We start from the raw sequence: 24,789 nt of genomic DNA on the forward strand, positions 1-24,789 counted from the left end.
CCAATGTCTCCGAGGAGTCAATGAAGTACAGTTCCACATGGTGGCCCTTGTCTAGTATTGTACATCCGATCAAGCGTAGCACCGCAAGACACTCTCGCCTTCTCCCCTTAAGCCCAACTAGAATGCCCGCCCAATCTCGGATCCAAAATCATATCGGCACGTCTTGACCGCTTGGTTGCTCCTCTACTGTGCGCTCTCCGCAGCCCGCTTGTTCTCGAGCTTCGCGTAGAAGTTGTCACGGGCGTTGGTTCGGGGAACGTGGTATCCGTACCTATCAGATTTGTTAAAAACTTTGTCTTGTATGCTCGATAATTGGGTTCTTGGGAAGCTCGTACCAAAACCAGCTGGCCATGGCGAAACCAGTGCCTATGGATTCCGTCAGTCTCTCATACATATCGTACGATCCGAGTCGTCGATCACCAATCGTCGGACGCTCGCTGAATCATCGGGGGAAAAAGTCGATCGAAGTTTCTTGCGACATACCGAAGGCGATTCCAAGGTCGAGGACGAGGCCCCTCCGGAGCATCTAGATTAAATCAGCAAAATCCTTCGACGGCACCCGAGCCGGCACCAGGCTCCGGCAGAAAGTGCGCAGCCATTGGGACATAGCAAACGTACACCAGTAATGGGCTTGACGGCCATTTTGATTGAGATGCTGTTCTTTTTCTCGAAGCGTTTGGGGCTGAAGGTTGGAGCTGTCGGCGTTTTCGGCAATGGTCAAGAGTCGAGGTCCGGAATAGCTCATGATGATAATCGCGCTAAAGAGTAATCACGTGATAAGCGACCTTCATTCCCGGCAAAACCCCGGGCCGCCAATTCTACCAGAAATTCGTTCTGCGCCGTCAATCCTCAAAGCTCGTCTTAACGGTCGTCGCGTTGTTCTACGCAGTGTTGAGCGCGACCCAAAGCTGCCGCAATGACACTCCGCGTGGCCGCCCGCCGGCTAGGGCAGCCAGGTATGTTTAACCGCCGATGATGGCGTTAAGAACTATCAATTGCTTACCAGGAATCCTCAGCGATATCAAAACCTTCAACCATCCTCACCGCGAAACTAGGTCCGACGATCCAGTACCGCCAAAAATGGGCTTCCAACCCCATTCGGAACCTCAAGAAGATGTTCCAGGGCTCAGGAGGGAAGGGCCAGGAAAAGCAAGTAGCGCCTGAGCTGGATGATCCCAAATCACGACAAGAACATATGAGGAGAACCCTCATGGAACGGGACGCTGAGGGCGGCATCTTTGAAGAGGAGCTTCAAGCCCCAGCGGAGGAGGCCCCTGCCGCTCGGACGGGCCGCAATCAGAAGACAAGCGAAAACATGGCCATAGTCACAGACCCTGACCCGCGATCCCGGGTTCGCTGGCAACGGAGAAAGGTCATTCAAATGGTGCGCAAGAGGGGCGAGCTGACCCAGACGGAGCGGATCAAGATGACGGAGCGCGAGCACCTGTACACGAGCAGCTTCCTGCCCACCAGTACCAAGAAGCTCGTCATGCTGTCCCGTCAGATTGCAGGCAAATCCCTGGACGACGCCATCACGCAGATGCAATGGTCCAAGAAGAAGATGGCAGCTGAAGTCAAGTGCTACCTTGAAGAGGCACGTGACCTTGCCATTGCCCGCCGTGGAATGGGTCTTGGCCGGGCGAACGGCGAGCTCTTTGAGAAGCCCCAGAAGATTCAGACCAAGGACGGCAAGTGGATCGAAATTACCGACCCGACACGCATGTACATTGCCCAGTCTTGGGTCGGCCGCGGCAAATGGCGCGGCAAGTCGTTGGATTACAAGGCAAGGGCAAGCTTTGGCATTATGAAGCATCCTGCCACCAGTAAGTCGGCCGCTCTGCCATCCTCTCATCCACACAATTCTTGGCTCACAACCATATTCAGGTATCAGCGTCCTACTCAAGGAGGAGAAGACAAGGATACGAGAGTACGAGGAACGAGAAGCAAAAAAGAGGGCTGAGGGTCCCTGGATACACCTACCAAACCGCGGCATCCACGGCCAGCGACCTTACTACTCCTGGTAGACGCCACATTCTTGCATCGTTGGAAGGGTTGTCAATGTGTAGAATAGTCGTTTCACTTTCCGAAACGTGTAACATATGTACAAGAAGATCCTGGTAATCATGCTTCCTGTCTTGATTTTCCTGTGCCCACTGTGGTTGTCATGTCTCCCCGTCCGCCTGCCAGATACACCCTCTAGCAGATGTCCCGTGCAATGCCATATAAACCGACGCAGGAAGAAGAGCGGATAACCTTGGACATATGTTGCTTCTACAACAGTCCAACTAATCTATTGAGTTGTCTAACCGCCACATACATCACATGACCGAAATGATTCGGATTCCAATCCTTTATTCTCGCTGGCTGTTACTCCAGCCGATGTGTTGGCACAGCACCCCAATTATACCATTGTACGAGGCGTTGCCCGCGGCACCATGTCTTCGTAGCGATGCGACGTCAACTCGATGGACTCACCACCTCGTTTTTCAGGTAGGGGACCATGATCAACGGAGGCGTAGGATCGCCCAGAATCGGGCATGGGCCTTGGAAAGTTGTTGCGAGCCTGGTTAGCCTGGGATGCAAGCTGCTGCTTTCGCTTGCGGTTTCTAAGCAGAAGAACGACGGCAACGACGGCGACGGCGACGACGCAAACAGCAACGCCAACACCGATGCCAACAGCTGCGCCTTGGGAGAGACCACCACCAGCGGCAGCTGCTTCGTCGCCATCTTCATCATCCTCTTTCTGGTCCTCCTCACCTGGCGCAGTCTGGGTAGCGGCAGCCCCTGAAGTCTCGGATGCAGCAGTCGATTCGGATGTGACTGAGGTCTCCTAGAGCTGATTTTAGCCACATCCTTCTGGGTACGAATACCTGCTTACCATGTTGATAGGGGCTTCCGTGGACTCGGCCGTCGGTGCGGGAGCAGAGGTTTCCCCCTCCTCTATGGCAGTGGTAGTCGGAGCTGAATCAGCTACAGTTGTCGGAGCCGGTTCAGCTGCAGTCGTGGGAGCTGGTTCGACTGCAGTCGTCGGAGCCGGTTCAGCCGCACTTGTTGTAGCCCCTTCTGTTTCGTCTGGTGTCGAGTATCCTGTAGCAACAAATATAAGCTTCGATCTTCAACGCGCGAGGGACAGGTAGAACATACCGACACAAAAACCCCCCGACAGCCAATCCATCACTTGAGATTCAGTAGTACCGCAACCGCTCGTAGAGCAGTCTCTTACACTATACTTGTATTGGTCATTCACACACAAGCAGGGTCGATCTTCCGCGGATGTGCAGCCAAAGGTCGGGAACTGTTCCGTCGCTGCAATTCTACAGCCATCCTATATTGGAAGCAATTAGTGACAACGGTTTCGAGTTGATGGATATGTGCCAGCTATAGTGGCATAACCTTTGGAGACAAAGCTGCAGGACTACTTACAAGACATGCTGCGTCAAGACCCTCCTGCGCAGCAACGCCCAAGACGCTTAGAGCGCTCAGCGCACCGAGAACCGAAAGAAACTGATGCATTGTGGCTTACGAACAGAGGCCAGTGCGTAATAGATAAAAGATGTGCAGTCGGTAGTAGGATCAATGAAGTAGCTGTTGTGGGGGCGTTGGTTGGGTTGGTTGGTGGATAGTCTTGCTTGGATCGAGAATAGATATTCGATGATGGAGGATCGGTGCTGTATCCGTTCAAGATTCGATACCGCGTACGGGTGATGAACGGTTCACGTAAGAGGTCGCTTTCTCTTTATTCAGATTCCAATGGCTCAGCCGGTTGCGAAATACGACGGCGCACAGAGAGAGTATCGCTTTTTTAGATTCGTCAGGTCGCACGGGTGATGCTTGGTCGGGTAGACAACTGGAAAATGACAGAGATGTGCGAGTTCGGTACTACTAGTAGTGCGGTCTAAGACCTAGTGGGAGTTGGAAACGGTTGCCAATGTTGGCCTTGAAAGGAACGTATGATGTCGAGAGCACGAAGTTGGGTCGTCGCCGTGAAGATTCAATTTACAGGACAATGGCACGTTTCTGTGCACACAGACCGAAAATCGGGGTAAGAGGGGGCAAAAGAATGGACTAGGACCGAGATCCAATAAGGGTAAACGAAAAGGAAGGTGGTGCGCGTAGCGAAGAGGAGTAGGAGGCCGAGAGATGGAGAAAGGGATAAACAGGAGAGGTCCATGGAGTATCGCCTGGAGGGGGGTTAAGTCAGGATGGTGCAGGTCGGATTACCTACGAGTACAAGTGGAGTGCGGCCAAGCTCCAGGATGGATTCCAATGAGCATCAAGGGCCGCCAGAGTGCCAGCAATGTCGCAGTGGAGTAATACGGATAGGACGTAGTGGTAAACACGGCTGCCCCGAGGGGAGACCGAGGACAGCGGGAGCCAGGAGAGGTTCCAGCTTCCAGCAGGGGAACCGCTAGCGCCAAACAAGCGACGGCAAGTTGCAGCGGTCTGGTATTTGACGCGTCCGAGAACCCCTGTCGAGCCGTCTCTTATTGGTGCAGCCGATCTCTTCCATCTCACATCTCGGCACAAGCCTGCTGCTTGACACAAATGCTAACAACATGTCCGAAATCCAAGAGATGAATTGAACTAAGGGCAGCTGGCCCTGTACGAGTGGCCTCGCCTATGGTCTCCGAGATGTACGAGCCGCACATTAGATGCAAACAGTGCTGCGGTAAACGGATAGGCACCATCCAATTGGTCTTGGCCACCTTGTTGGTGACCCGAAATTGGCAGGACGGGACGCATGAAGTCAGCGAGCGCCAGCAGCACTGAGGCAAGGGGTCATACCATCGTTCCCATGTGCTCCAACGACACATCCAGTTTCCTTCCTTGTCCTTGGATGTCGAAATGGCCCCTCAGGTAAACTTCGCTTCCAGTTGATGAACGCGTTGTACGGAGTAAACATCTGATGGGGCACGGATAAAAGCAGGCGCAGAGTATCCGTGGCCCAGGGCCCAATCGCATCGGATCATTCGCATCGGGTCTACTCGTACTCGTATCTACCTACTGCGTGTATTACAGCCATATAGGGTGCAATTCGCTAGATCTACGTCAGGGAAACAACAACAACAACAACAACAACAACAACAACAACAACAACAACAGCAACAACAGCAACAACACAGAAGCCAAGGGGAACGAAGTCGCCCTTCGCATTAAACCGAGACACTGAGCCAGTATCGCTACTTCGTACGGAGAAACTACAGAGGAATTGTGCAATTTTGGAGAAACAAACGCCGGAGAAACAGACCCAGACCTATGAGGAAGCTGTTACTACTACTTACGAGTAGACAGACGTATTGGTCGAAGGCGCAAGGCCGAAGTTTGGAATTCGCAACTTCGATAGTACGAATAATATAGTTGGTATCCTTCCTAGACAGTGGAGGGCGCGTCAAGTTTCGGGCTGTTGGCGGTTACTATTGCCAAGATGGCCTGTACTGGTCTATGCTTACCATCACCTGTATTCGTACCCCTGATACAGTATGTGTGTAGGTAGATATGTACGCAGTAGTAGTATGTGCCTGTTGAAGTTATTGTGGTTGTAGGGTATGTTGACTGGAGCTTGCGTTAGAAACGTAGGAGGGCGAGGGCTGCGCTGGGGACTGCATCTAGGCCACAAGGAAGTTCGCATTGGCAGCTTTCGACCCGGTCTAGATCTCGCAGCCGGAGACCCCATGGGTCAATGATCATCGTGAGTGGGTGTGACGAGGAGAGAGCTGGCGACCTGCAGCCTGCAGTATTACCGTACCGGAAATAAGACCCCACGAATCTCGGCCTCAGGCCCGACCACTGGTCCACGACTCTAGGAGTCTACGAGTACCTACTACGAGTAGGTCGCTTCGAAGCTGCTGATGCGCTCCTTGTTGTTGGACCTCATGACATATTTGCTGGGCCTGGCTCGGAATGTAATGCCCTTGTGAGGGCCAGATTTCTGGCCGACCAAAGCCGTTGCTAACGGAGTTAACTACTTACCTCTATATACTACTAAGTCGTAAAGTACCTAAGGTATCCAGTAAGGTACTAGGTGTATACTGTGCTCGTAGTGTAGTACCTTACGTGTACAGATAGTACTACGACGACCTACTAGTACCTTAGGTAGTACTAGTAGCACGAAGTATATAACAAGTACTGGTAGTTATTGCTACTAGGAGCAGGTAGTTACTGCTATTAGGAGCAGCTACCTACTAAGTTAGTAGGTAGTAGTACTACTACTGCTAAGTACCTAGGATACTTCGCATAATGGGGCCATTACATCATTTCCACCCCACGACCCGTCTGCGCCGGGCACGGCTGCACGCACCTCTGCAGTACCAGCAGCACCTTGGGGGAAGAAAAAAAAAAGTTCTAGAGCGGCCTTTCAACTTACCTAGGGGACCCATCAGCGCCATCACCCACACCCATAGTCCACAGTGACCCAGCTATCATTTATCCTGGTTCTGGTGTCGTGGGTGGCTGGCCCATATTACATGCTAGGTCCCTCTGGGTTGGACTTCTCCTGGCAAGCACGAACCTACCAACGCAGTCAGTCGGGCACTCGGAGGAGCCCGAGGCAGCCTTGCGACCAAGGCCACAGCTGAACTATCCCGGATTAGTTGATTAGCTCCCCAATCCGCCCTCAAAAATCGTCCAAACTCCGACTTCCATCATAACAGCAGACTGCGCTGTCCAGCTGGTATCTACGTACTGCCCGCCGATCATATCCCCTCCGATACTCGTTTACCCTTCGACCCTGCCGAATTTGACAACTTTGCTGCCTCCATTCATGGCCCACGCTCTCACCCGCGTCTCATCATAATCAGAATGGCCACACCGGTTGGTGAGGACAGCTGGCTGGCCTACCTTGACGAGACCGTCCGCAACGCTTCCGACCTCGAGCAACGCGTCAATGCCGTCGAGATTCACAAGCGCGCAGTAAGCGCAGAGCCGGGCAGCCTCCGCATGTGGCTGGCCTACTGCAACTACTTCTGGTCTCTATGGGGTGACACCCAGTCCCCCGAGGCTGGTTGGTCCGAGGAGGAACGCATGATGGGCCGCGAGCTCTTTTCCTTCGGCGCCGCTCTTGACCTGTGGCAGCAGGGGTACGAGGCCATCAAGTACCGCATAAGTGACAGTCATCAGCTCTGGGATCGCTGGATCTCCCTTGAGATGGAGCTGCTCTCCAAGACTAGGACTCCAGAGGGTATCAAGCGCATCACTCACCTCTTTCGCAACCGCCTCGTCACCCCGCATCTCACTTGGGACGAGACCTCCCAAGCCTTCTCCAGCTTCCTCTCCGAATACAACCGATCCGAATGGGAAGAGTCCATGAAGGAAGTTACTGCCAGCGCCCAGGAAGCGAAACGCCTCATCGCACAGCGAGACCCATTCGAGCTTAAACTAAAGCAAGCCGCCCGTGCTGGAGACATTGAGTCCCAAAAGTCACTGATGATCGAGTACCTTGAGTGGGAGATGCGACAGAGCAAGAGGAACAACGACAACCCGGACATTGGGATGGATCTCTGCCGGGGTCTATACGCTAGAGCTTTGACCGGCCTCCTGGCCACCGACGAAAATATATGGCATGAATATATCGTCTATCTGTCATCCTCGCACGCGGACCCCCATGCTGCGGCAAGCCTTCTCGACGTTCTTTGCCGCGCCGTCCAACACTGCCCCTCTTCTGGCCAGCTCTGGAATCGGTATATTCTCTGCGCCGAGGAAGCCAAACTCGCCTTCTCCGAAATCGAATCCATCAAGCACGCTGCAACTAGCGAGGATCAGCTCTACAAGGATGGGATGGAGAGCATGATTGAAATGTACGTTGCGTGGTGCGGCTTTCTGAAGCGCACGGCTATGGGTGCTGGGGCTGGAGACGAGGCTGTTGATGTTGCTGATGTGGGATTGCCTGCCGCTCTGGAGGATGTTGCCGTTGTCGGGAAACGCCTATACGGAAAGGATTTCCAGGGAGACCCTAAGTTCCGGCTCGAGCGGATATATATCCAATATTTGACGGAAAGGAAAGGTGCCATTGACGACGCAAGAGCTCAGTGGAACAAGTTGGCTAGCACGCCAATCCATGCTGACAGTCACGACTTTTGGCTGCGTTATTACTTGTGGGAGATGCTCATCTTCTCGTCGAAAACAAGTACTATCAGAAGTCCTACGCCATCCTCTGGTGCTGCGGGACTGCAGATACCGTCGTTAGCGACATCGGTCTTGACCCGGGCTGTAGCCCGAACAAGTATCGACTGGCCAGAGAAGGTGTTGGAAGTATACTTGCAGCACTGTAATGATTATGAATCGCCAGCATCCGTGCGCAGGGCTACAGACAGGGTCCACAAAACGGCTAGGGAGATTAAACGCCTTCGGGAACTCCAACAAAGGGACAAGGAGAACGCTTATGCTGCTTACTATGCGCAGCATCCAGAGAAGCCTGCCCTCGAGGTGCAGTCGGCAGGTGAGTCGAAGCGCAAGAGGGACGAGTTTCAGCACGATGCGGAAATCGTACCAGAGGGCTCAAGCAAACGCCAAAAGAACGAAGCAGAGGTGACCCAGGTAGCACCGGGGCCCGAAGATGCGCAAGAACAACAAGCTGTGACGAAGAGGGATAGAGAAAATACGACCATCATTGTACAAAACCTTCCGGGCGACGTGACCCAACCCAAGCTTCGACAATACTTTAAAGACTACGGGCATATCAACAACATCACAGCACTTGTGCGGGATGATAAGACCCAGTCATCGACTGCCTTGATCGAGTTTAGAAGGCCCGACGAAGCACAGTCAGCCTTGCTGAGAGACGGGAAGTACTTCGGTCAGTCGCAGCTCAAGGTAGATTCGGGCCACAACTTGACCATCTACGTCACAAACTACCCGCCAGCTGCCGACGAAAAGTACATCCGGGGCATATTTAAAGACTGTGGGGAGATACTGAGTATCCGATGGCCTAGTCTCAAAGTAAATACCCACCGCCGGTTCTGTTACGTGTCTTTCCGCGACCACGACGCTGCGGCAGCAGCAACTAAGAAAGACGGTACAGTGCTGGAGGGACGATACAGGCTAGTCGCTAAGTACTCAGACCCAGGTCACAAGAAGAGTCGTGAAGGGGCCTTGGCTGAGGGGAGGGAAGTCCATGTTACAAACCTGGACAAGGGCACCTCCGAGTCAGAGCTGAGAGAAGTCTTTTCCAAATATGGAACCGTAACTCGTGTGAATATCCCTCAGACTATGGGAGGCAAGAACCGGGGGTTTGCGTTTCTCGACTTTGAGAGCAAAGGTCAGGCAGAGAACGCTGTTTTGGAGCTGAATAACGCCAAGTTTCGGAACCAAATTCTGCAGGTCGACCTCTCTAGAGAATCCAAGATCAAGCCCTCAGCCAAGACCATGTACGCCGACCACGAATCTGCCTCATCCGCACCGCCTTCCGTTAGGGACGCGGAGGGGGACGATGCTATGGTTGCAACTCACCAGCACAAGCCGACAGAGGCCGATATTTCGGCTCGAACAATTGCGCTAATGGGCCTGCCGGATACCATAAACGACGCGCGTGTTCACGCGCTGGTGGAGCCTCTAGGAACTATTGTCAAGTTGGTGCTGCGGCCAACTCATGGCGGCGCCAAGATCGAGTTTGCAGATGTTGCCACTGCCGGTAAAGCGGCTCTGAAGCTCGACGGTATGGAATTCGAGGGCTGCAAGCTGCGCATCGGATCGTTGGAGGAACTGCGCCATGCGAAGCCTGAACACAAGGATGATCGGGCCTCGCATCGCTTCAAGGGACATAATCCTAAGGAGGCCCCCGAGTCAGGCCTGAGACACATGATGCCCCCACCCATGGCTCGACGGCCCGGACAGCAGAGAGGGGGCCCAAGGCGTGGTGGTCTTGGGTTCGTTGCCGCGAGGAAAATCGCGGAAGGGGATGAGAGTGGCAAGGCTGGTGGGATCCCCAATGGGAAGCCCGGGCCCAAGAGCAATGCTGATTTTAAGGCTATGTTCCTGGCCAGTGAGGAGAAAAAGGAGGGCGAGAACGGGGTTTGAGGCTGTTACCCACATTGACGGTTGTTTATAATATCGGAGATTCCGCACTGGCTTGATTGAGATACCTACGTGCTGATTTGCAAGGCCCTATTGTACCCACTGGCCCGACATCTTCTCAAGTCACCACTATGTTCTGGCGCAAGAGAAATGCATTTGATCGGGACAATCGAAGCTGGGCCATAGTTTTTTCTCGTTCTTTCCATGTATTCTATAACTGTGATCTCAAGCCAGACTCGGGCCGTTCATTCTCTCGTCTTCTCTATGGATCTTTGATGGAGGTGTCCTTCATAGCTCCCAAGAGTCTCGCCTGGGGCCACAAACAGGTTTTCCGAAAATCATACCCGCTGGTTCTCTCATCATGGCTAAATACCAGCACTCAACGTCTAGACACCTTGCATTGGTCTACTAGCCCATGCTCACGGTGCCGATCGGTTTGTCCTGGTTGAAATCTTGAGAAAAGAGCCGCTGCCACACCTCGAGCCACTTCTCTTGCTGTGCTGTGGGGAGCTTTCCAGGCTGTTTGAATGACCTCGCGAGAAGCTCCCGGAGTCGTGTCCGTAGGACCTTGACCACAAGCATCGTCTTCCAGTCGGGGACTGCAAAGCGTCCTCGGTTCCCATCGAGTACAATGACGCCAGAAAACATCTAGCAATGTGTAAGTAGGCAGCTCTGACCAGGACAGTTAGAAGGTCTAGGGGACTTACATCACACCGAACATCTCCGCAAAGGAGTGCAATGGCAAACGGGTCGACAGCCGTCGTCTCATGCGCATGATAAACGCTAGATCATTGTTAGTTGTCATTGAGAGAGTTATAAAAGGGCGTGAATTATATAGAGGTGAGATCTTACGATTTGGCTTGCATAATGTGGTAATATGACAGCCATTTTAGGTCAAGTTGGTTGCGGTTTACTGAGGAAGGATGAATGCTGATGGACTGATTGTTGCCAACGTTGCGGAGTCCCCTCGTCCCCGGCGTATCTCTAACGAGAAGCTTGGGGTAAAAACTCCACGCAATCACCGAGGCAGAAACTATGTCGTTGTCACTGTTGATGTTGACCCTTCGAGGCACCTCGAAGAAATGCTGCTGTTTTCGGCCACGTCCGCCGGGGGCGAACCGTAGGCGGGACAGAGCCCGCCGCTCATCCTCTGTTAGCGATAGGAATCCCGAGTCCGCCAATGAAACCAAAAGCTGCCCCTTGAGATCTTCGATGTTGGCTAGTGTCTGCTGACTGAGAAAATTCTTGCGACAGAACTGAAACTCTTTCCCTGAGCCGCTGTTTGCCTGGCAGACACGCTTCCAGGCCGAGTATGCATCATAGATGGTGAGCAAGTCCGAATCTCCGCGGCGGAAAAACATCTTCGCATTCTGGGCCTGGGCCCTTTGCCCAAACGGGGCGGTAAAGGGAGATTTAGATGAGAGTATAGCCGCGACGGTGATGGCCATATCCAAACATTTGAAGACTGCCCCGAGCAAGATAAGCTTCCCCAAGAAGACGTCCAGTGGCAATCGTGCCAACTGGCGGCCAAGAGGGGTCAACTCCTCAGCAGCTGTGAGTGCTCGCACATCAACTAATGCGTCAACAGCTCGGCGGATATTCTTTGCAGACGGAGGGTCCAGTGCATCTCCCAGGGTTTCTTCAATACCTCCAATTTTGCAAATCTTGACTCTAATTGCAAGGTCCTGTAGTGAAAGACGGAGCATTTCAGGTGTCTGCTGATCATTCATCAAGTGATCATGCCTGTACTTCGTAAACAAGTGGAAGCAAAGTCCCCGTTGAACACGCCCAGCACGGCCCCTCCTCTGCTTCGCATTCGCTCTGGAAATGAAGGTGTCTAGGAGTCGCGATAGCTGCCTTCTCTCGTCGTAACGCATCTCCCGATGCTTTCCGGTGTCAATGACGCATGTTACGTCCGGAATTGTGATACCGGTCTCGGCGATATTAGTCGCGAGGACAATCTTTCGCATACCAGGCGGTGGTACCAGGAAAGCCGATTCTTGGTCCTCGGTGGCAATAGTAGAGTGGAGAGGATAGACAAGCCACTCCTGGGAGAAGCGGGGATCGCCGAGCAGCAAGTCATTCAAGGTGCGGATTTCCGCGATTCCAGGGAGGAAGATGAGGATAGCCTTGCTGTAAGGCTGCAAATCTTCCGACGAAGCAATATGCGCGATCAGCTGGACCACCAGATCGGGTTCTATGCGGTACTCGTCCAGTTGCGCTAGCGCATTCCGCGTTGAAGGTGAGTATTTGGTTAGGTTCTTGGACGTCTCACTTTGTTGCCCGTCGGCGTCACTTTCTATCACCTCATCGTCCAGATCGACGAGCTTATCACCCGGGGTGCCCGTCGGCTGATACCCGGTGAGCTCTAGAGCATCCTCGAGGTAACGCACCTCCACCGGGAATGTTCGTCCAGGAACGTTAAGGACAGGTGCGCCTCCTAAATACGCCGAAAACCGGTCCGCGTCGACCGTGGCGGACATGAGAATGACTTTGAGGTCTTTTCTCTTTTCCAGAAGGCGCTTGAGTACAATAAGGAGGAAGTCGCTGTCAATGGATCGCTCGTGGACTTCGTCTAACACAAGATGGGTGACCTCATGCAAGTCATTAGATCCTTCGAGCATACGCATGACTATTCCAGTCGTAGCATATACAAGCCTTGTTTCTTTGGAAATGTTTGCTTCGAGACGGATGGAATATCCAACGAGAGAGCGGTTTGTGCCTAGATCACCTCGGTTTTCGCCGAGCTCTTCACTTACACGGCGGGCAAGCGATATGGCAGATATACGTCGGGGCTCCGTACAGTAAACCTTACAGGGTTTGCCTTGAGATAGCTCATGCTCCAGCAAGAAAGCTGGAACCTGTGTGCTTTTTCCACTGTGATTTCATGAGCTCATGCTTATGTTGTAATTCTAGAATGTTTGTCCTTACCATCCTGTTTCGCCGCAAACGATTACCACCTGGTTTTGTTCAACAGCATCCAGAACTTGGTCTTTGAAGCTCCACATGGGAAGTTGCATGCGAGATTCCTGTTTAACGAGTGAGAAGAGCCGTCGCTGTTCAACCCTTCAATAGAGAGCTTACCAGCATCGTCCGATACTTCCGTGAGGAAGACTTATCAGCCCATATCTTTCGGTACTGATCTGAACCGGCATTGTTCGGCCGGGAACGATCCTGGTTCCCAGTCTCGCCGGAGTCTTGGGCCCCCTTCGGGGTTCCCCGGCCCTTAAAGGCGCCCTGAATAATGACTCCATCCTCAAGCTCCTGGTCTCGTCTTTGTCGCACAATGGTCCTTAGATCCCTCACTACAGTGCGATCCTGAGAATCAAGATGGTTCTTCTTGGCTTCGACCAGCTCGGAGAAAAGGTCCCGCCAAACGGGCGGAAGCCTGAGACCAACCTTTTCTTCTCGGGCGTTGCCGCTAAAGATGTAGAATATGGCGGCCGTAGCGACGTAGGCCTCTGATTGCCTTGTGTCTGGTGCCGCAATACTACTCATCGTGATTGAGACTCGGTATCTATCGGCAACGATCTCGAGGTCTGTGTATGGAATGGTGATGGGTACTTCCTGAGGCTTGGTCCATTGAATGTCGACTGAATGGCGGTTTGCAAACGAGGCCTCCGACGCTACTGTATAGCTGATCTTGACTGAAGTATCCCTGGTGAACTATTAGCCACAGCTCAAGTAGGCTAGCCTGGTCCCAACTAACCTGGACCGACAGGCTTCCTCCAAGACCCGTCGAGGGCTCACACCAGACCATTTCCCAAAGTCCCTGATTACGACTTTGTTTCCGTCCGAGGAAGTGACAACGGTTTGGGTCTTGCCTGTGGCTGCATCAACTTCATTCTGAGGCAAAGAGGCAAAGAGTCCTCCAATGTCGTCGAGGTCGTCATCATCGTTCTCGGCGAGGATCTCAGCGGCAATCCGCTGCGCCTCGTCATTGATATCACCATTAGAGGTCTTCCCGTCGGGTCCTCCGGCCGGGGCTATCTCCTTTGTTTCTCTTTCCTGGGTCTGCTTTTTTGCAACTGCAATTTCCTTTTCCACTGCAACTCTCTCCTGCTTCCACTGCTTCTCGGCGACAAATTTGTCAAACAAGACATCGCCCTCAATACGTTTCAGCCTTGCCTCCAATTTGGCAATAGCAAGGTCGTTGTCAGAGTCCTCTGACTTTGCAGGGATAAGGCTTCGCTCCAGCTGGAGCAGTCTTTTCTTTGCCGAAATGTATTCGGGTACTAAATTGTCGGGCTCAATGTCGCTGTCACAAGTCACGACAACCTTCTTTGACGGTGAATGTTTCGTAGCGGATTGACCACGAGGCCCACGCTTGCCACGGCCATTACCTGTGGCTTCAGAAGGCTTCGGAGTACTGGAGCGTGTCGATGCCGGACTGTCATTGGGGGTTTCTGTATCAAAAAGTCAGCGCCGCACAGCACAATACCATGTAGTCGTGAATCGATGCCCACCCTTTGCGACAGGCCTTGGCCTTTTGTCGTAGGCTGGCAGCTCCGAGGAGTCACATTCGCGGCCCATCCAGTCAAGAGCCTCTTCTAATCCCCAAATGAGATCTTTGCCAGTGGAGGTGATATTGGGTGATATCTCCAGAATATACTGCAAAACCCCCCGAACCCGCGTTTCGGGAAATCCTGCGGACGTGAGAGTCTGTTGCAAAGTCCACAAACGCGTGATCATGTCTTCTTCAGAAGGCATTCTTCCTGGGGTTTCAGACAAAATATTTGAAGCTGCAAAGCGGCCCTCAGCCTTGATAAGGTCAAGTATGTGACCCATCAAGTCCTCCGGTAGCCATTTGACGCTGTTTATGGAATCGGCATTTGCTCGCAACAGACGACGGTCAGTCTCAAGGCGAGTGACCTGGCGCTGGGCATCACGCTTCACTTTTTGCGAATGCTTCTCCACAAGGAGCTGGAGCTCGGACTCTTCGAGTTGTTTTTCAAATTCCTCGGGGCTCAGGGCCTTCTCTTGGGATGCGCCGGTTTTGGAGCCATCGTCAGCGGTTGGTGCCGACGCCGTGGTGGATGGTGGGGCTTTGTCGCCCGTTGATGGAGGGGCACTGTTGCCATGGATGTGCGACGACTTTGATTCCTCAGCTGTAGGCTCTGGCCTCGGCTTGGAAGCAATGGATGTGGTCGCAAAGCCTCGCGCAGGGTTAGCAGCGGGCTTCTTCTTTTTCTTGGCTCCGGCCATGGCTCTAACGAATGGAGGAGAACTTGTCGATGCGCGGCGATTACGGAGGAACAGGTGAGAGAGAGGTCCAGGTCGGAATGAGATGGGTCCCGAACCCTAGCCCAAGCGGGTATGTGACGCAACAACCACTGCCTGCAGTGGCTTGCTTCTCTGGGGAAAGCTCCTTGACCCTGGCCAAACGTAGGGTGCGAGCCTAGAACCTGGTAATGGAGAGAAGGAAATGGTGATTAAGAGACAGAGATGATGGAGAAGCCGTGAGGAGTTCCGTGCAGTGAAAGCCCGCCGTTGTGAGAGCCTTCACTGGAAGGAGGTACTTTGAACGCGGGTTCAAGGCCACATTGAAAAATGCCTGTGCGGACAGGGAAACATGAAGCTTGGACTCGGCGGATAAGAGTGAGAATTTAAGGAGGTCTGGCTCATATATAATATGCACCATCTCAAAAGAATCCAGTCATTATTAGAGTCGAGAGAGCTTGAGATCGGTCACGAAGTCCTACTACGTAGTAGTACCACCAGTCGTTGATAGTGACATGTTCAGGCCCAGTGCAAATTTTAGTGGGGTGCTTGAATTGTCTGACTGAAGCGGGGTGGGTGACAAAAAAGAAGTTTCGATACTGTTACGGCATCTAAACTTACCCACCTGACGACTCCTCTACAGACTTATTATTACTTAGACGCACGGCATGAGGAAGTTAAGAAGTCATATTCAGACTGCAATATTTGTATTAATAATTGCTAATATCAATTTGTTAGAATGTCACGGACACAAACACCCACCGTAGACTTGGCACATACGGATAGCCTTTCCTAAATTGTGACTGTCTCGCTTTTTCTGACTTGCTCTTGGCAGCGTGGGGTCACCATCCAGCCCTCCATCCATGTCTAGAGCTGCGGTCTGATTTCTGTGATTTCTGTCACAACTCGAACAGAGACCAACAACGCGCACTCGGGCGTTAAACTTCAACCGCCTGCACGAGAATCGACACCCAGGATCGTCCGCCCCGATTTGCGCCTGCTGAATGAGCGGCTTCAGAGGAATTTTCCAGCAACAGTGGCCCCTCATGAGCTCGTCACCTTGTCTCGATACTTCTGTGCCTCGTCATGTCTAAACCAGAGATCAATGGCGGTGCCTCGTCTGCCAGCTTCGACCTGGCGGCCACTTCTATAGCCTTGGCCTCGTCCTCTACAAGTTTACGGATCGCCCGTCTCCATTTGGTCAACGATGCATTGGCTCGCAAGGGTAAGCATTCTGCCCCAATCCTCAGAACCTGCGACTGGAGATCTAACAACATCCGCAACCAGCCCTCGAACCATCCGCCACCAACGATACTGTCCAGCTACTCTTCAGAACGCTACCGTTATATGACGATCGAGAATCGAGGCTAGCTGTTCAAGCATGCCTTGTTACCATTCTAAAGAACGCCATTGACCCGAAGCTCCTAGGGTCTCTCGTCAAGGGTCTCCGGCGGGAAGCGCAGAAACCCGTCATCGCTGTGTCTACATCTTTCGTCATTGTTGAATGGTGCAGTCTTCTCATGCAACAATTGGCAGGTACAAATTTTTGGGAGCAGTTTGGGAACGATATCCTGCTTTGCGAGGCGGACGCCTTTGAGCAATGTTTGCAGCCCACTTCCAAGAGGAGCGTTGCCAACTCCGCAACGGTTGTCACGAGAAGAGGTTTTCGCCAGCTCTTTGAATCCGCCGAATCGCGCGAAAACACCCTTGCTACCGCTGTCAAGACTCTGACTGCTAAGGGGAGTTACGCGAAGAATGCCCCCTTGCTAGGCGTCATTGCTGGTGTCGCTGCGCGCTTGGGCTATCTGAAACCCACATTGGAGTCGCTCAAAGCTCAATTTTATGAGTTCTACACACGCGAGATTGTCAACTCCAAAACACCGGTACCAAGACATGTAGCCATTGGCATGCGAGACTTCTTTTCTGATTTTGCGACCTTGGAAGAGGTGGAGAAAGATGTCGTTCCAGCACTTGAAAAGGGACTCCTCCGTGCCCCAGAGGTAATCCTCACTGGGGTTCTCCGACCATTAGTGTCGTCCCTGCCGCGAAGCTTTGACCTCTCGGCGATACTGAAGGAGAGGCTCCTGAAACCACTCCTGTCCAGCATCAAGTCTAGCAACCCTCAAGTCAGAACAGGTGTTGTTACCTCCTTCCGCGACATCGTCTCTCGATGCCACGATGACAAGACATTGGAAACCATTGTCGAGGAGGTTCTCACTCCATTGAAAGGAGGCAAACTGAGTTCTCCGGACCATAGAGTCCTCCATGCGGAAATGTTAGAAGGAATGAAGTTGCCCGGATCTTCTGCTGAGAAAGTATCCGTGGGTATCGCAACTGTAGCAGCAAAGGAGGGCAATGAGCCAGCTCTAGTTGCCGAAACATCTACGTTGGCCCGCACGGTCTCACAGTTGCTTGCCCAGGACGCTGAGGTTCCCAAATCTGTGCTGGACACGGTATCGAAAGGTCTTGCGGATAAAAAACCCAATTCTCGCAAGCTTTGGTTGCTTCTTGTGGCCCAGGTTTTGCGCGGGGTCGGCGATGGTGTCACTGCCCCAGGTCTCAAATCCTTCTTGGAGGTGGTGATACCAAAGATGGCTGTCAATTTTAACGAGGTCGTGGCAAATCCAGCCACATCGATACAGAGTGGCGTGATCGTCGGCGCGTATATAATCACGGCCTTAGCACCGAGCATCGAACAGCTTTTTCCTGGGAGCTCGTTGAGCCAGGCGCTTGCACAGGTCTCGGCGTCGCCAGACAGCATTGCAGCCGGGGGAAAGCAAGGGTTTCTGCTGAGTCCTCGAATTTATACCAAGCTGTCCACTAAGGATGATCTCCGCTGGTTCTCTCTTGCGCTTTCTAGCCTCACTTCTCTCTTCAACGACGAAACTGAAGAAGAGGTCCTTCTCGCCTGGTCCCAAGCAATGATTTATCTAATCACAGCTGCAGAGATCGCCACAGAAGTTCAACGCGAGACGGCAAGAAGCCTATCTGAACTGTACAGAAAAAATGCCAGTCTGGTAGCAACAGCAATTATGGACGGCTTGTGGGACTTACTGCTAAATTCGGCCACGAAGGAGAAGGAGTTGAGGATTGACAATGAAAACCTCATTCATGTTCTCAAGTCGATATGTCCTGAAGCGGGCGAAGACAATTATCTTGGCGTTTCCATTGAACAGCGAGAGCATCAGGCTTGCGCCTTGCTGGTTCTTGGGCGCCCAGAGCTAGTTCCTAGATCAAGTTGGATCACATTGTGCCTCAAGATGGGGATTGACCCTGGGGCTCTTTCTGGGAAATATCAGGATAGGCTCTTGAAAGAAATTGGCAGAAGAGCATCGGATGAAACAGTAAGCCGGGCTGTTCTGTTTCTCGTGTCCGCTCTAAGAAAACTAACAGCTCTGTCATCGCAGTCTAACCTCGCCAAAGAAGCTGCCTACAACGCCGCTGCCGAACTTGCTTTTGTTGCTCCGGACACCATCTTGCCTAGATTGATGGAACTCGTTAGCCGAGACCTTGACGCGGAACAGTTAGAGAACCTTGGCCCAGTCGAAGCAGCCATCTTCAGAACCCCTGAGGGAACATGCTTTATTGACGTACTGGCGAAAAAGTCTCAAAACACGGTCCCAGACAAGAACAACAAGGACTATGACATCCTAAAGTGGGAACAAGAGTTGAGGAGTCAGCTTGAGAAAAAGAAGGGCCACCAACGCAAGCTCACTGCCGAGGAAACCGCCAAAGTCAACGCCCAACTCAAGAAAGAATCGCAGATCAGAGGCACTATTAGAGGAATTGAGTCACGACTCACACGTGGTCTAGGCATCATCAAAGCGCTTGCGACAGGCCCCCCCACAGATGCAAAACTATGGGTGGGTACTGCTGTCCGCCTACTCTTAAGTATCCTAGATGCGGGCGCTGGCCTCATCGTAGGGGATGCCCCTGCGACTACTTATTTGGCTGTCTCTGAAAAGACGACGTCCAGATTAGGGCCATTGCGGCCGTTCGTCGGAGTCGCCACTCTGCGATTGCGCGAAGTCCCCGTTCCTGATAACTACAACCAAGAAGCGCTTGAGGACCTGGTAACCAGATTGTTGTATCGACTCCGATTTGCCGGCGAGCAACGCCCATTTGACGCCGTGTCTTTAACCTATGCACTGCCACTTCTGTTTGACCTCTTCCGCAAAGGAGGCACAGGGGCCGATGCGGATGATCGAGACGCGCAGCTAGTTTTGGCCTTTGAATTCCTGTCTTTACACACAGATGTTTGCGCCGACGAGGCCGTTCCACGGGACGCTCTGATATCAGCACTTGAGCAGTCGATGCAAAAATACACCCAGCACTACAAGCTCATCAGGGACTGCTTTGCAGACATGTGTCGCTGTGTCGCCCCCAATATCAACCGAGAAGAGATCGGGGTCCTTGTCAAAGGTGCCATTGTGCCTCAGACTAGTGTCCGCACCACCATTCTTCAGTCCATTAGTACCGAGGTTGACATGAGCGATTACGGGTATTCGGACGAGGTGTGGCTCGCTTGCCACGATGACGAAGACGAGAATCAAGAGCTTGGGAGAGAAATATGGGAAGAGTGTGGTGTCTCCGTTGGAGACGATGTGCCAGGTAGAATGCTGTCCTACCTGCAGGCTAAGGATCCTCAGCTTCGACGGGCAGCAGCGCGGTCACTGGCCGAAGCCATAACGTTCCACAGGGATACGCTGGATGAGATTTTAGCTCGACTAAAATCGACATACCAGGAGCTGGCGAAACCCAAAGTGCAGCTTCTCGATGAGTTTGGAATGCCCAAAAAGATGGACCTCTCGGATCCTTGGGAGGCAAGACACGGCATCGCCACTGCGTTCAAGGAGCTTGCTACTCTTCTTGATCGGGACCAGCTCAGCTCTCTCTTCGATTTCATGATCGCCAATGGACCCCTTCGTGACAAGAACAGCGCCGTGCGAGCTGAAATGTTGGATGCGGCCATTTGTGCTATTAACATTCATGGAAAGGGTGTGGTCGAGCAATTAATGAAGACCTTCGAACAAACGCTGGAGGCGACGGGCAAGGGTAGTGATGAAACTGATCGCGTCAACGAGGCTGTCATCATCATGTACGGTGCCTTGGCTCGGCATTTGGCGACCGGTGACTCGAAGATCCCAGTCGTTGTTGAGCGTTTGCTTGCGACCCTGAGCACGCCCTCTGAGACCGTTCAGTCGGCGATAGCCGACTGTCTTCCTCCTCTGATTCGAGCATGCTCTGACAAGTCCTCCAAGTACTTTGAGCAAGTCATGGAAGAGCTGCTCAACTCCAAGAACTATGCCACCCAGAGAGGTGCCGCATACGGCTTGGCGGGTCTTGTTCACGGCCGTGGCATATCAGCCTTGCGCGAGTATCGCATTCTTTCAAATCTCAAGGGCGCTCTAGAAAACAAGAAGGAAGCACATCAAAGAGAAGCCGCACTTTTGGCTTTTGAGCTCTTCGCTACCATTCTTGGGCGTCTGTTTGAACCATATGTCATTCAGATAGTTCCCCAGTTGTTGGCTGGCTTTGGTGACACCAATGGCGACGTCCGAGATGCATGCCTCGCTGCAGCCAAAGCCTGCTTTGGAAACTTGAGCTCTTATGGCGTGAAGCAGATCATGCCTACTTTGCTGGATGGCCTTGAGGATCAACAGTGGCGGAGCAAACGCGGTGCTTGCGAGCTTCTTGGAGCCATGGCATACCTGGATCCTCACCAATTGGCAAACAGTCTTCCCGATATTATACCACCACTTACCGGCGTCCTCAACGACAGCCACAAAGAAGTCAGGGCTGCGGCAAACCGAAGTCTGAAACGATTTGGCGAAGTCATCAATAACCCGGAGATCAAGAGCCTGGTTGATATCCTCCTCAAGGCTCTCAGCGACCCCACGAAGTATACGGACGAGGCTTTGGATTCCCTCATCAAAGTCCAGTTTGTCCATTATCTAGACGCGCCCTCGCTTGCCCTGGTTACGCGCATCCTGCAGCGTGGTTTGGGCGACCGCTCGAACACGAAGCGCAAGGCCGCCCAGGTCATTGGTAGTCTTGCCCATCTCACGGAAAAGAAGGATATTGTAGCACACCTACCTATTCTTGTTGCTGGGCTCAAGGTGGCTGCGGTAGACCCTGTGCCAACAACACGGGCGACGGCATCCAGAGCTCTGGGGTCTTTGGTGGAGAAACTCGGCGAGGACGCACTACCCGACCTCATCCCCGGGCTCATGGAGACTCTCAAGTCAGACACTGGCGCTGGAGACCGTCTTGGATCTGCGCAGGCCCTCAGCGAGGTTCTTGCCGGGCTTGGCACGACCAGACTGGAGGAGACGCTGCCAACAGTACTTCAAAACGTCGAGTCCTCCAAGCCAGCTGTCCGAGAGGGTTTCATGTCGCTGTTCATTTTCCTCCCTGTCTGCTTCGGAAACAGCTTCTCCAACTACCTCGGGCGTATTGTACCTCCAATCTTGGCTGGCCTGGCTGACGACGTCGAGTCGATCCGTGAAACGGCCCTTCGCGCCGGTCGACTACTCGTCAAGAACTTCGCCGCTCGTGCTGTTGACCTTCTCTTGCCAGAATTGGAGCGCGGTCTGGCAGATGATAGTTACAGAATCCGTTTGAGCTCTGTCGAGCTCGTCGGCGACCTACTCTTCAACCTCACCGGCGTCAAGGCCGACGATGAGCACGATGCAGAGGACGAAGAGGATATTAAGGAAGCTGGTACGTCGCTTAAGGAAGTTCTTGGCGAGGAGAAGCGCAACAAGATCCTGTCAGCCCTATACGTCTGCCGCTGTGATACTGCCGGTTCCGTTCGCTCAGCTGCGATTGCCGTGTGGAAGGTTCTCGTGCACAGCCCCAGGATCCTCAAGGAGCTTGTACCGACTCTCACTCAGCTTCTTATTCGACGTCTGGGAAGCTCCAACATGGAACATAGAGTCATTGCTAGTAATGCTCTTGGAGAACTTATTCGCAAGGCAGGCGACGGTGTGCTGGCCAGCTTACTGCCCACTTTGGAAGAGGGCCTTCAGACTTCGACAGACACAGATGCCAAACAAGGAATCTGCCTTGCCCTCAAGGAGCTCATCTCCTCCGCCACCCCTGAAGCCCTGGAAGAGCACGAAAAGACGCTCATCTCCGTCGTTCGTACAGCCCTCACCGACTCTGATGAGGATGTCAGGGAAGCAGCAGCCGAGGCGTTCGATTCTCTCCAGGATATTTTCCAGAAGAGAGCTGTCGATCAAGTTCTCCCTTACCTCCTGGCTTTGCTGAGGTCGGATGAAACAGCAGATAATGCGCTATCAGCACTTTTGACACTGCTCACCGAGACGACACGATCCAACATCATTATCCCAATCCTAATACCGGATCTCGTGAAGCCACCAATCTCCGCTTTCAACGCCAAAGCCCTTGCTTCGTTATCGAAGGTTGCCGGAGCTGCCATGAACCGACGACTTCCAAATATCATCAATTCCTTATTGGATAACGAGATCGAATGCAACGAGCCGGTACTACGTGAAGACCTCGAGAAGTCTTTGGATACAGTCATCCAACACATTGACGAATATGATGGCCTGAACATTATCATGAGCGTTCTTCTGCAATCACTCAAACACGAGGACCATCGCCGAAGAGCTGCCACTGCGCGTCACTTCAGGAGCTTTTTCGCGGCGGCAGGTGTCGACTATTCTCGGTACAACCAGGACATCATCAGGTCTCTCCTGAATTCCTTCGATGACGGTGACTCAGACGTTGTCAAGGCTTCCTGGGCCGCTCTAATGGAGTTCACCAAGAAGCTTAGAAAGGAGGAGATGGAGTCCTTGGTGGTCTCGACCCGACAAACTCTCCAACGTGTCGGCGTCCCTGGCTCTAATCTTCGAGGCTTTGAGCTTCCAAAGGGAATCAACGCTATTTTGCCGATATTCCTGCAAGGTTTGATGAATGGAACAGCAGACCAGAGAGTCCAGTCAGCTTTGGGTATCTCAGATATCGTGGACCGGACGAGCGAGGCGTCATTGAAGCCCTTCGTCACGCAAATAACCGGTCCCCTGATCCGTGTTGTGTCGGAACGTGCTACCGAAGTCAAGTCCGCCATTCTTTTGACTTTGACCAACCTGCTTGAAAAGATGCCCACGGCGCTCAAGCCATTCTTGCCTCAGCTCCAGCGAACATTCGCCAAATCCCTCGCAGACACGACGAGCGAGATATTGCGATCTCGAGCTGCAAGGGCTCTCGGGACACTGATCAAGTACACGCCACGAATTGACCCCCTGATCGCCGAGCTTGTCACAGGGTCAAAAACTTCAGACCCCGGTGTCAAGACTGCGATGCTCAAAGCCCTATACGAAGTCATTAGCAAAGCGGGCGGAAATATGGGGGAGACATCCAGAACAGCCGTTTTGTCATTGATCGACATGGAGGCAGATGAGCGGGACGATACCATGACAATCACTAACGCGAAGCTGCTGGGTGCGCTCATTAAGAACGTCCCAGAGGAGGCCGCCCTCAATCTCCTAAGGAACAGGGTTGTTACCTCACAGCCCACGAACGCATCAGTGCTTGGCCTTAATTCTGTCATGGTGGAATCTCCTGATGCCTTACTAAATGGTCCCTTGGCGGAAGAACTGCCGGAGCTTCTTTGTCAAGGCATGGCCAATAAAACCGTATGTGTCTTTAGCCACAGCAGGCTTAACGAATCAATGCTAACGTATTCTAGCCCTTCATTGCCGACAACTTCATCCTCGCGACAGGCAAACTTTTGCTCTCGTCTCCACCCAAGAGCTTTGATAGTGGTAAGAGTATCTTCAGCGCTCTAGCCAGTGTCATCGAACCAGGTAACGCGACAGACTCGCGACGACTGGCATTGGTGGTTGTGCGAACAATCAGCAGAACGGACATGGACTTAGTCAGGCCCCACGTCCCTATCCTCGCACAGCCAATTTTCTCCAGTGTCAGGGATCCCGTCATTCCAGTTAAGCTATCCGCCGAAGCCGCTTTTGTGGAGCTGTTCAGCGTAGCTGATGAGGAGAGCCGCGTGTTTGACAAATTTATGGCGGGCCCGGGGGCAGATCTGCCTCTAAATATCAAGAGGAGCATGAGCGACTACTTTAAACGCGTCGCAATGAGACTGGGTACTCAAGCGCGTGAAAGGAGAGAGGCAGAGGGTGGTCAGGGTGGGTTGGGCTTGTCGAATGATGAGCAGGAGGATGAAAAGGAGATATGGAGCGTGGGCAAGGTTGATATTGGCGACGATACTCCCGCTTAGAGTCCTAGGACCTCAGACGGAAATAGGAGAGGCTCTTCAGATGGTAAATGAAGAAGAATATTCATTGTTCATGTGAGGCTACTGCCGGAGTACTCGTCTTCTTGTGATGCTCGACTGTAAATTACTCCATTCTACTGCGAACAAACTTGGTCACATCCTCTAAAATCGAGCAGTCTTTTTCAAATTTGCAAATCAGACAGGTAGCTCATAACTCATCCAGGACGTGTACTCACGTTGCATGCAGCTGTTGTCCGTGTGCTTTGGATGCATTACCTCCCCCTTCCTTTTTTTTTGGG

At 52.7% G+C, this 24,789-nt stretch overlaps 6 protein-coding genes across 6 annotated transcripts; 3 read left to right on the top strand and 3 right to left on the bottom strand.

Annotated features, from left to right (window-relative positions):
* Positions 1–916: 916 nt before the first annotated feature.
* mrpl22 (mitochondrial 54S ribosomal protein uL22m) lies at positions 917–2,024 on the top strand (the record flags this gene model as incomplete). The annotated part of the gene is made up of 3 exons (XM_083191852.1): positions 917–956; positions 1,017–1,823; positions 1,885–2,024. The coding sequence occupies 3 exons, from the start codon at positions 917–919 to the stop codon at positions 2,022–2,024; spliced, it is 987 nt and encodes a 328-aa protein (XP_083053066.1).
* Positions 2,025–2,401: 377 nt separating this feature from the next.
* ACO1O0_002383 (uncharacterized protein) lies at positions 2,402–3,430 on the bottom strand (the record flags this gene model as incomplete). The annotated part of the gene is made up of 3 exons (XM_083191853.1): positions 2,402–2,830; positions 2,879–2,961; positions 3,424–3,430. 3 exons carry the CDS (start codon positions 3,428–3,430, stop codon positions 2,402–2,404), a joined length of 519 nt encoding a protein of 172 aa, XP_083053067.1.
* A 3,368-nt stretch (positions 3,431–6,798) lies between these two features.
* Positions 6,799–10,011, top strand: PRP24 (U6 snRNP complex subunit PRP24; the record flags this gene model as incomplete). Its single annotated transcript, XM_083191854.1, has 1 exon — positions 6,799–10,011. One exon carries the CDS (start codon positions 6,799–6,801, stop codon positions 10,009–10,011), a length of 3,213 nt encoding a protein of 1,070 aa, XP_083053068.1.
* A 405-nt stretch (positions 10,012–10,416) lies between these two features.
* On the bottom strand, positions 10,417–12,638 carry ACO1O0_002385 (P-loop containing nucleoside triphosphate hydrolase protein; the record flags this gene model as incomplete). The annotated part of the gene is made up of 4 exons (XM_083191855.1): positions 10,417–10,656; positions 10,716–10,791; positions 10,861–12,583; positions 12,635–12,638. The coding sequence occupies 4 exons, from the start codon at positions 12,636–12,638 to the stop codon at positions 10,417–10,419; spliced, it is 2,043 nt and encodes a 680-aa protein (XP_083053069.1).
* Positions 12,639–13,068: 430 nt separating this feature from the next.
* Positions 13,069–15,213, bottom strand: ACO1O0_002386 (uncharacterized protein; the record flags this gene model as incomplete). Its single annotated transcript, XM_083191856.1, has 3 exons — positions 13,069–13,666; positions 13,718–14,414; positions 14,475–15,213. The coding sequence occupies 3 exons, from the start codon at positions 15,211–15,213 to the stop codon at positions 13,069–13,071; spliced, it is 2,034 nt and encodes a 677-aa protein (XP_083053070.1).
* A 1,101-nt stretch (positions 15,214–16,314) lies between these two features.
* On the top strand, positions 16,315–24,493 carry GCN1 (armadillo-type protein; the record flags this gene model as incomplete). The annotated part of the gene is made up of 4 exons (XM_083191857.1): positions 16,315–16,453; positions 16,516–18,572; positions 18,636–23,891; positions 23,945–24,493. 4 exons carry the CDS (start codon positions 16,315–16,317, stop codon positions 24,491–24,493), a joined length of 8,001 nt encoding a protein of 2,666 aa, XP_083053071.1.
* Between the last annotated feature and the right edge of the window lie 296 nt (positions 24,494–24,789).

Source organism: Amphichorda felina (assembly GCF_050947745.1).
Source record: "Amphichorda felina strain 45539 chromosome Unknown scaffold_2, whole genome shotgun sequence".
Taxonomy (NCBI): Eukaryota; Fungi; Ascomycota; class Sordariomycetes; order Hypocreales; family Bionectriaceae; genus Amphichorda; species Amphichorda felina.